The sequence below is a fragment of the Vigna radiata genome, chromosome 6, assembly GCF_000741045.1.
Source record: "Vigna radiata var. radiata cultivar VC1973A chromosome 6, Vradiata_ver6, whole genome shotgun sequence".
Lineage (NCBI taxonomy): Eukaryota > Viridiplantae > Streptophyta > Magnoliopsida > Fabales > Fabaceae > Vigna > Vigna radiata.
This window is the reverse complement of record NC_028356.1, coordinates 19,679,469-19,690,992: the sequence shown is the minus strand read 5'-3', so window position 1 is coordinate 19,690,992 and position 11,524 is coordinate 19,679,469. Positions and strand designations below refer to the sequence as shown.

Here is an 11,524-nt window from a genome sequence, read left to right as displayed (position 1 = left end):
ATAAAAAGCGATTTTTCCACTGGTACATCATCAAAAACCAATTGGTCATATAAACCTAATAACTTGAAATAAGTTTTTTTTTTTAATATATCATAGTCATGTTAACTCGAATATATTGACCAGTGAAGATTAGATTATAATGAATAAACTCTGTTAGCTCTCTTGGTTAAACTGTCTAGAGTATATCAAATCATCCAAATTTATCGTCTAAAACTTAGAATCTTTAAAAACAAACATCTCTTTTATATGCAAAAAATTCAATGTGATAATATTTTTTTGTCACAATGCATAATCATTATGTCTGGAAACAACCACAACTGCCACATTTTATTTTTAGGTTCATCAATTTATATGTTAACTAAAGTTTGAAATGAATTTTACTTGCAACTGGATCTAGAAAAAGTGTTAAACATATTCGCACAAAGTTCGGTGGAAATTGAAAGTTAACCCAACCAACCAAAATCTCAACACACCATGCATGTATCTTATTTTTGGTCTATGGATAGGATATCCATAATCGTGGGATGTAAGCCAAGTTGAAGGAAATAAAAGAAAATGATGTAAATGGGAAGAGTTTTAGAAAAGGCTATTGATATAGATACAACTATAAGTTTATTCAGAAAGAAAAGTTTCCACTATAACGGTAGTATTTAGTGTGGGAATTATACCTTATTCCATTTCTGCAGCATATACCCGTGCAAGACCACGATACAGCACTTGGCACACATCTAATTTTAACCTATTTCGTTTACGGATAAAACAACACTTTACACATAATCTAGGAAGTGGGTAATTCCATGTAATCAAATTGCTCTTCTTCCTTGCATGCTGAAGCTTCAAGTTTTTGCTCCAGAGCAGGACCATAAGCCCAACATATAACAAGAAAGTAGAAGTAGTTAAGTATACTTAAACAAGTGAGCAGTGCATAATAGTAATTCAGATGACCCTTGTTAATGTTTGTTGAAAGCCAGCTCTCATTCCCTCCTACACTAGTGACCTTGTCCACAATACTCACCAACAAATTTCCAAATATATCGACAGCAGCAAGCTGAAGAGTGAAAAGGGCCATCGCAAAACTAGACATGGACTTGGGTATATAAGTGTAGAAAAATTCAATCTGACCAATCGGATTGAAGCCCTCAGCAAATCCAAGCAAAACAAACTCAGGAACTAGCCATAAAACTGACATGTGAATTACAGCGTTAGGATGGTCCTCAAAGCCTTCTTCAATGGCCGTTTTTCGTCTTATAGTTTCAACTACAGCTGATGTTGCCTTACTTGCACATACGAACAACAATCCTATCCCTATTCGAGATCTACAGCTGAATCCTCTAGGTATGTCCATGTATTTTGCAAGCAGAGGTACCATTACACGGTCATAGGTGGGAATGATTATTGATACAGTGATTACGATGACAAGATTGAAGGATCCTGCAGGCATTTTGAAAGTGCCAAAAAGTGTTCGGTTCATGGTATTTGCTTGGACAGTAGAGAATGTGGCTTGGGAGGCAATCATAAAGATGCCAGTAGACCACATAGGAAGGACTCTGAGCAAAGATTTCAGTGATTCCACCTGTCTTACTGTGCATTGGCTCCATGGATCTAAAACTGATCCGCCATGGCTTGACAGTGTCTCGGGATTTCTTATAATGCAAGCTTTGTTCAAACACCTACAGAAGAATATAATATTTACTCACTGCAAATTATTCATAAATTGTGTGATTGAATTACTCTGCATTCACAAGTAGAATTTGTAAATAGGAAGCTGAAACATCCTTAATGAAGATTACAAATTACATTCAACGCAGTTAACGTCTGATTGTCATTAATCAATATAATAGAGATACCATTTGCTGTTAATCATATGAAAAATATGGAGAAAAAAGAACACTTGAGAGTGAAATTAGATCATGAGGGCAAGCACAAGTACCTAAGGCTATCAGTGGGGACCACGAGAGCTGAATCACATTCTTGATAATACTGATCAAAACTATCAGGAAGGCAAAGTTTTCTGTTCTTTATAGCCACCACAACTACTTGAACAAAACTAGTGAGTAAGCTATGACCGGGTTTTGCTTTGACATAAATCGGTGAACCAAGAATGAAACTGACAGCCGATATGAACATTAGCGCAGCAGGTACTCCAAATCCAATTTTCCATCCAAGATTTTCTTGAATGTACACAATTACGCTCAAAGCAATCACAGTTGATAACGCAATTGAGGTATAATACCAACTAAAGTAGCTATCCAAGTTTTTGGGCGTTTCTCTAATTGTTAGTTGATCTGCTCCAAATGCTATGGAACAAGGTCGGATGCAACCAGCTCCAATGGAGATTAATCCCATGGAAATGAACAAAACTGCTAGTTGAATTGCGGTAGCAGAACTGCAGTTTAGCATGAATGATTCACATGAAGTTCTTAGCTCTGGTATCATGGCAGTTAACCACAAAATTGTTAAACCCTGTGAGAGACAAGAAATATTATCACAACATTAGGAAGGTAAGCATCAAAGATTCATAAATGTCAAGTTCTTCTTAGGATATTTCCTGAGGAAAACAAAGCAATGGAGCACTAGTGAACACCCTTTGGAAGATGCACAAAACTAAGCCTTGGCTGATTACTCTAGCCTACACCAGCTTAAGCAATTACCAGTATATGGGCGTTTTCATGCAATAAACAACAAACGCGAAACTTGAAATATCATTAACTTTTCTCCATGAAGTTTAAACGCTTAATTATGAATAAAATTTTGCTGCAACGCGAGTGTTTAGGCATCTTGATTTATGTAATTCTGCAAATTTCTCTAATCAGTAAACTCAGCCCCATTTTAAACAACTTAATAGTCAGCCTTGAGTATTTGAATTACGTGTTCATAAGTGACAAGCATACCAAGAGTCTGTCAATCTTTTTCATGATAAGACATCTTTCAAATTTTATTGTGTGCATATGCAAACTTTTGTTAAACAAAAATCTGATTTTTAATTATTTAAAAAAGTTATTTCATGTAAATTCTTACAAATTAAACTAAAAATGTAGGTTAAAATTATCCAAAAATGAAGATAGTTATATACCTTTTAACTTCTTAAAATTGTAATTAAATTAAATACAAAATGAATTTCTACATAATTTTTGAAAGATATTTCTTCTTTCTCAAAGTAACACTAGTACAAAATGGGCAAACAACTTCTATCGCTCAATGACGGATAACAAAGTATCCAACGATAAAAATGACCGGTGACAATATTGTAAATAAAATCACATGATTGACGTCGGTGAGTTAGAGGAACAAATGCTAATTGCCTTTTTTAAGTCTATTGGTCAGAGAACAAACATATTTTAGTGTTCAAATTCATAAAAAAGTTATGCACGAAGATATTTTAAGAGACCCATTAGACGTCTGTTAGTCAGAGGAATATGCGTTTGTCTTTTTGAAGTCTATTGGTGAAAGAACAAATGTCTTTTAGTTTTCAAATTCAAAAAAAATTGAGCATGAAGATATTTTAAGAGATCCATTAGACGTCTGTGGGTCAGAGTGACAGAGGTTAATGGCCTTTTTGAAGTCTGTTGGTGAAAGAACAAACATCTTTCAGTTTTAAAATTCATAACAAAAATTGAGTGCAAAGATATTTTAAGAGATCCATTAGACATCTGTTGGTCATAAGAACAAACGTTAATTACCTTTTTTAAGTCTGTTGGTGAAAGAACAAAGGTCTTTTAGTTCTCAAATTCATAAAAAATTTAGTGTCTTTGGTCAGACGTCTTTTAGTGTTCAAATTCATAAAAAATTAAGAGCAAAGATATTTTACGAGACCCATTAGACATCTATTGGTCAGAGGAACAGACGTTAATTTGAGCATGAATATATTTTAAGAGCACGAGAAAGAACACTTCCTTCACTATTTTTGTGTGCACTTTCTTCATTGCGGGTCGAACGTCTCTAGGGAAGCTTTCAGCGACCACCAAAGGTAATGTTTCTTCCACTTAACACAAATGTCTATTGATTGATGACTTTATGTATGATTTTCTTTCATTTTAACCGATTAGTTTCGTGCATAGACACCATTTGGAGTACCGTTGAGTTCTCTTCGACGGCCACCAAAGGTAATGTTCTTCCACTTAACACAAATGTTCGTTGATTGATGATGCTATGTATTATTTCCTTTCATTTTAACTGATTAGTTTCGTGTATAGACACCATTTGGAGCATCGTTGAGTTCTCTTTTTTCCCTCTTCGGTGGTGGTGGTATTCTCCTCACCCTCATAGCAACACCTGTCTATTGTCTCACCTTCACAGTTAGTTTCATTTTTTATTTTTTATACGTATTGGTTGTTACATTTTCATTGGTTATTGTATTTTTTATTAGATGTTACTATTTTTAAAATTCGGAAAATTTTTATAGTATATTCTCATTTTATATATTAATTTTTCATAGTTTCAGTGAAAAAAATATCAACAAAAAATTAAAAGAAAAACATAAATTAACGTAAGTTATTCTTACAAACACATTAAAGATAACAATAAATATCTCAATAAACATTGTTATTAAAATAAGCCCTTTTTCTCTCTTATTTTGTTTTTGGTTTAAACTTCTTTTTGGTCCCTACGTTATATTATAAGCGGATGTTTAGTTTAATCCCCGTTTGTTAAAATGTAAATCTTTGGTCCCTAAGTTATAAAAAATGTATCAAATGAGTCCTTTTTTGACTTCAAATACTTTTTTTGGTTGTTTCTTAACAACTGCTACATCTTTAGATTGCTCTGATTTGTTTCTTAGTAATTACAACACTTTAGATTGCTCTTTGTATTTTGACCATGAACATCAAAAAATGACTCATTTGATACATTTTTTATAATAAATTACATTTTTTATATGCGAATGTAATTTATTTGGAGGCCAAATTAAAACAAAAATCAATATTGTGTAAAAAACTAACATCAACGTATTATTATTACTATTTTTTTTAAAATTAAAACTACAACAAGTATGAAATGGAAGAAATAAATCATTATTCTAGAAATAAAAAAAGAGAAATTATTAATTACTTAATTCTAGAAATGATTAATCTCAACAATTATGATAACTAATCAAAATTAGCTTACAATCAAGTAATTTGATTTTGATTTTTAATTTTTATTTATAAGATGAAATGATGAGACGAGACTTACAAGAAGGCTGGAGAAGGAACCGATGGAAATGACGAGGAATCGACCAAAGTAAGAATCGGAGACGAAGGCTCCGAAGATAGGCAACACATTGGAAATGGCGGACCAAGTGTTCATCACTTTTGTACCGTCCACAATAGCCATTCCGTAACCATTCATCAGATACAGTATCATGTTGGCCATGATTCCGTAGCTCGCCACCTTCTCCAGACACTCGTTCACTGAATTCACTCCACAATCAAGGTAACCAAAACGGCGCCATTTATAAATCAAACGGCGAATAGCGAACAAAGCGAGGAGAGAATTGTACCTATGATGAAAGGCATGGTTCGTAAACCTCCCTTCCCATTTTCGGATTCAGAAGACGAAGAAGTTCCATTTTCCAAGAGATTATCGTTCGCCGCACCAGAAGACTCCATTTTTTCCGTTTCTTTTCGAGCGTTAAATTTAAGAGGGACTGATGCAAAAACGTGATAAAGGAAAGAGACAGACAGAAGTTTGTGATATTTGTCTGAATGTGACGTCTGGCAGCAACTTCAATATGAAGAGTTATAATTTTTTTTTTAAAGATTTTCTCCTTTCCAACACCTACTTCTGTTTTCTTTTCGGAATTAAATATAATTTGAAAAAAAAAAAAAAAATATATATATATATATATATATATATATATATATATATATTTCTTCTGATTATTAAAATTTTTAGAATCTCACCTATATATAAATTCTTAAATATATAATATTTTGAATGATATTAAATGCCAATAATACTATCACTTATTTTCTTGTACATGCTTTTAGTGTAATATATATACCCTACAACAACCAATTATTTAATACTTAAATTTAACCTTTTATATAATATTTTCATTTTTCAATTTTTAATTGTTTAATAACTCAAAGATAATTCAATTATAATAATAACGTCAAAATCACAATTTTGATGCCTTCATCCCAAAAATTCACAATAATTGCAATTTTGATGCCTTCATCCCAAAAATTCACAATAATTGCAAAAATAATTAAACTCCCACGTGAAGTAAATTAAACTAATATTATTTGATAATATTTTACACAAAACATGTTTAGAATGTCTATTGTCAAAATAAAACAACACATTATACACAAGTTCTAAACAAACCGACCAAATCAAACAAACCAAGTATCGTTTCCCAAAAGACTTGTGACATTAAACAATTGAGTAATATCTTAACTAATTAAAACTTAAGAACGATTTCAATGGTTAAAATTAAACTGCAACAAAAGTAAACATAAACTTGAATGTAAAATTTGATCAATTGGAACTTAAACACAGGTGAATGAATGTTCTTTATAAAATGATATGAAGATGTTGTTGGGTTTTAGATTTCACCTACTTTACTTTCATGCATATAAGGATTTGTATTATTCATTGGAATGTTAATGTCACTTTCTAAATTACTTAGAACCTGATGTCTCGGCATAAAAAACATGTCCTTAATTATTAGACCACAATGCCTTGCATCCCTAATAATCAATTCTGCATTACGAACAGAAGCTTAAGACAACCAAATGTTCTATTCCTATGTCTAGGTAATAGTCCCTTTGGGTGAAGTTCTCTAGGTCATACTATGAATGGCCAAAACATAATTAGCATTATGAATAGAAGAAAATCACTAATATTTAATGAAAAAAGCATAAAATGTTTAAATCATATTCAAGTACAATAAAGTTTAAAGGTTACATCTTCTCCAACAACGAATGAGTTTAGTTCTCCATTGTCATAGAGAAACTTGGTGTACAATGGAAGAATGAGATAGAAACCCTAGAAAGAGAAAAGGAAAGCTCTCGCATGCCCAATCTGCCTCCAAAGGGTCGAAAATTGTGTTTCTGTGCTTTAGTTGCCAAAAGATACGAACCCTAATGCATGCAAACCCTTAAATAGATCAAAAATGGCCCATAAGCCCACGTTGTTGGCACTCAACGCCCTAACTAGGGGCAACCAGGCGAGCTTGCGAGGAAACTAGCGCTGAGGGCCCTGATTGAGGGCAATCAGGCGTCCTACGAGGTGTTGAATTGGCGCTCAACGCCCCTTAGAGGGCAAGTAGGCGCTGGTGTAAGCTACTTCGCGCTGAGGGCCCCTATAGAGGGCAAGCAAGCTTCATGTGTGACATGTGGCGCTGAGGGCCCGAAAAAAGGGCAACCAGACGCCCTGTGCCTTCTTCAGTCTTCTTCTTTGGTGCTTTTCTTGTCCCTCTTAAGTTCTAACTCCTCGATACTTTTACTCATCTTCCAAAACATATCAATAACCTACAAAATTGAGGGAATTATAAAATCATTAAGTATAACCTCTATTCACTTATTCACAAAACTAAAATAAAAACAAGAGTTTAAGCAAGTTTTTAAGTCACAACGAGTTCATTTAATATCAGAATTGCATCACAGATAACGATAAATTCAACCATTATCACAACCCTATAATTGAAACTTTGCTTGTCCCCAAGCAAAATGTAACTTGGCCTAAACAAAATAATCATACTACAATGTGTTTTAAAACAGGTTGGCTTCTTTATTTCACCAAGAGAGGGGGGGGGGTGAATTGGTGTTGTTTCAAAAACACTTTCTTTTCGCAATCTTGCAATCAAAGTATAAAGCTTTTTGAAATTTCTTGAATTTCAAGTAATCAGAATATGTATGCAGCGGAAATTACGTAAAAGAAAAGGGATAGAGAAATGCAAACACAATTTTTTATACTGGTTTGGCCAACAATGCCTATATCCAGTGTCCTTCCAACCCAGGAAGCAAATGCACTATAATGGTTGCGGTTTTTACAACAAGGAATTTATAGAAGACCTCCACATCAAAAATAGAAATCTCCTCTCTAACCCAAAACCAAAATATAGCTACACAACACAATCAGACTTGCAACAAGAATCCCTTCTTCTGCAATCTGTAACACCACTTTGAACAATCCTCAAAGTGAACTATCCCCCAGTATCTCAACAGTTCCAATTCCAACAGTCTTCACAGGATGCCAAGCCTCTCAGATAAATTCCAGCAGTGTTCACAGGATGTCAAGCCTACACGATCAATAACAGAAGCACCTTCTTGTGCAGATGTTGATCAATAGTGAGCGGGAAATTGAATCTCTTTCAAGAAAGATCACCACCGTCTTCTTGGAGAATTCTTGGAGTAATGAGAAATCTGAAACATAAATGAAATTGTCAGATCATGAAAAGTCTTGTGAACAAATTAGTGTTCAGTCTATTTATAGATTCTGTTAAACAGTCAGATTCTCAGTCGAATGTNAAATGAAATTGTCAGATCATGAAAAGTCTTGTGAACAAATTAGTGTTCAGTCTATTTATAGATTCTGTTAAACAGTCAGATTCTCAGTCGAATGTGCAACTAATTCAGTCGACTGTATTATACAGTTATAACAGTTTTGTCAACATAGTAGCCTATGGTCAACAAATAACAGAACTCATTTAATACAGTTGACCAAGTCATCAATGCTCAACTAACTTTTAAAAATATAGTCGTTAGAGTGCAAGAGCATAACAAAATTCCAAAACAAACAACAAATACAGTTGAATATGTAAAATCCAATGTTGACTATCACAATGTTAAACACTTTGAAATTATTTTCTTCTCAAAAACGTACGTAGCACTGATTCTCAAAATCTGTACAAAGGTTTTAGCATAGTCGAATCCATTAGTAATGTAGTCGACTTTACTAGAACTTTGTAGCACAAGAATAAGTTCATAAGAATGCTTGTGATTTCTTGCTTTAAAATATGTGTAGTAAAACATATGAAATGATGCATAACACATAGCATATTAGAGCATATACACATGTTCGAGAAATATATTAATCAATCAACACAAGAACATGTAACATAGTACATACACATACACATGTTCAACAGATATCACAGTTTAATCAGCATAAGAACATGTAATGCAGCAACAACATGTACTTGTTATTTAGCAATGTGTTGTCATAATAAAAAACTAGATTGATATAGAAATTGTGTTGTCAAAAATCTCAACAATCTCCCCCTTTTTTGATGATGCACAACCATGATTAATAATCAACCATGTTTGCACACTTTAATACAAAACAGAGTAGTAGCAGAAATTAACTCAGTTAAAACATATATGCACTCTGCATGTAAAACAATCAATCAACAAAATATATCACACAGAATGAGAAATGATCAGTGATCTCCCCCTTTCATATTGCATTATAAGGTCATAAATTTTCTCCCCCTTTGTGTATTAGCAAAAAAGGTTTGTTTATGATACTTTGCTGAAAAAAAAAATCAGATATACATCAAACAGAATATGCAAGTTTTCAAAGTGCAATGATGATCTCCAAACCACATTCAATCACAAAAATTACTCCCCCTGAAATATAGGCATGTGAATGAAAATTTGTAAAGAGTGATACTCCCCCTGTCATTATGCATAAGTAATAAAATCAAATCAGATGGACAATGCAGCATATCATAGATAAAATAATCAGTTCAATCACAGAATTGTATCAAGGATAGTACAGTACTCAATTCATATATACAATGATACAATTATCAACAATCTCACAATATTATCTCAGATAAGATGATCAAAAAATTATTTATAGCAGAGATAATAACAGATATATCAAAATAAGCAATCACGAAAAGAAAAACCAAATTCCAGAATTGGAATTGTTAACCCTGTTATGGATCAGTCGATTGTTGTAATTCGTTAGTCGAATATATTGCTTTCCAAAGTTGTTGTGTTCCATTTGATAGTTCCAAAGCAATGTTATTCTAGCAAAAAATTTCAAAGATCCTTTCCAGATCAAGCATTTTAGTTATGCAAGAAAAAATAGTTATGAATAGCAGAAGTCAATATGTCCATATGTGATCAGATAAGCATAGTTGACTGCAAACATGATGCAGTCGAATCAATCAAACAGTGTAAGCATTATTAAACAAATTTAAAGCAAATATATTGATTCAAAAGTACTAATTTCATTTCCTTGAAAAAGATGATTACATTGATAAGATCAGACAAGGAAATACAAATGAATAACAACAAAAGATGGCATATCTAAGCCATACACAAAACATAATACAAACGAAATATTAAACATGTGTTAAGACTCAAGACACTTCTTTCACTTCCTTAAGTTGAGTTAGAAAGATTCTGTGAAATCCTCTTCAGACGAAATTTCATCTTGATTCCTTAGTGTTGAATTCACCATGTCAGTAAAGGTACTTCCAGTGTTGTACTCAGCTTCTTCACCCATAAAGTTCCATCCATTAATAGTTTTCACAATTCCAAGAGATATAACTGAATCACAGTCAAATGTATTTGATGAGCACCATAAGCATTTCTGTTCATTTTTAACGTCATCCCCTTGTAGTTCTAATACTTTGCTTACAAATACGACATATGAAAGATACATTGATCTGGTTAGAGCAGCAAATTTCATGTGATTTTTCACAACTTTCAGCCAGTTTGTTGGAGTATTATTCTTTATTGCATGAAGGAGATAAATGTCTTCCTTTGTCATTCTATCAGTTTTAGTTCTTCCTAGTAAAATAATGTGTGCTAGAAGAGCAACGATAATCTTTTCTTCTTTTCTTAAGCCTTCGTGAGCATAGAACATTTCAATGGAATATTTTCCGGGAAACCTCAGTCAGTCCTTGTACACCTTTCTCTTGTTGAATAGGACATTTGTTTGATTAGATGACAAATGTGGCGAAGCTCCTTCTAAAGGAAGATTTGTAGTCATATTCCATATAAAGTCATCAATGAGAATGTCAATACCTTTAACTCTTGACCACACGTTGTCATTAACTATCCTCAGGTTGTGATAGAAAACTCTCATTAGATCGGGGTACCAACATCCCTTCATTTGCACAAATATTGACAATCCTTGTTGTTCTAACCAGTCAGGAAACAAGAATCCTTCCCTTTCAAACAGATTAAGACTTATGTTCATAGGAGAAACAACAATCTTTGTATTTGTACCAATAAATCTTTCGTGAGTTGCCTCATCACTAATCCATCCAGTTGGGTCAGATGGTCTTGATTTAGTGACACCTTTTCCTGTGTTTCTTCGTATGAAGTGACTTGAGGATGCCATGGAATGAGGGTTCAAGAATATTTCTTTCTCAGTAAAGGAAAAGTGAAAGAAAGTCTTACAGAGAAGATTTGGTGAACTCGGTTAATGACATGACATAGATTTAAATTTTAACGTTTTAAAAACGGATTTTCAAAAACATTACAGCACATAGTCGAATACGTTATTTAGTCAGTCGACTAGGACATATGAAAAACAGAGTTCAACACACATTCATTCAATCAATCAGACATAAAATGTA

The 11,524-nt window shown here is 33.1% G+C and overlaps 1 protein-coding gene across 1 annotated transcript; it reads right to left on the bottom strand.

Annotated features, from left to right (window-relative positions):
* Nucleotides 1-589: 589 nt before the first annotated feature.
* On the bottom strand, nucleotides 590-5,661 carry LOC106764507 (protein NRT1/ PTR FAMILY 1.2). Its single transcript, XM_014648786.2, has 4 exons — nucleotides 5,477-5,661; nucleotides 5,170-5,387; nucleotides 1,931-2,463; nucleotides 590-1,670 (listed from the first exon to the last, which is right to left on the bottom strand). Exons 1-4 carry the CDS (start codon nucleotides 5,583-5,585, stop codon nucleotides 779-781), a joined length of 1,752 nt encoding a protein of 583 aa, XP_014504272.1. The 5' UTR covers nucleotides 5,586-5,661; the 3' UTR covers nucleotides 590-778.
* Nucleotides 5,662-11,524: the final 5,863 nt, after the last annotated feature.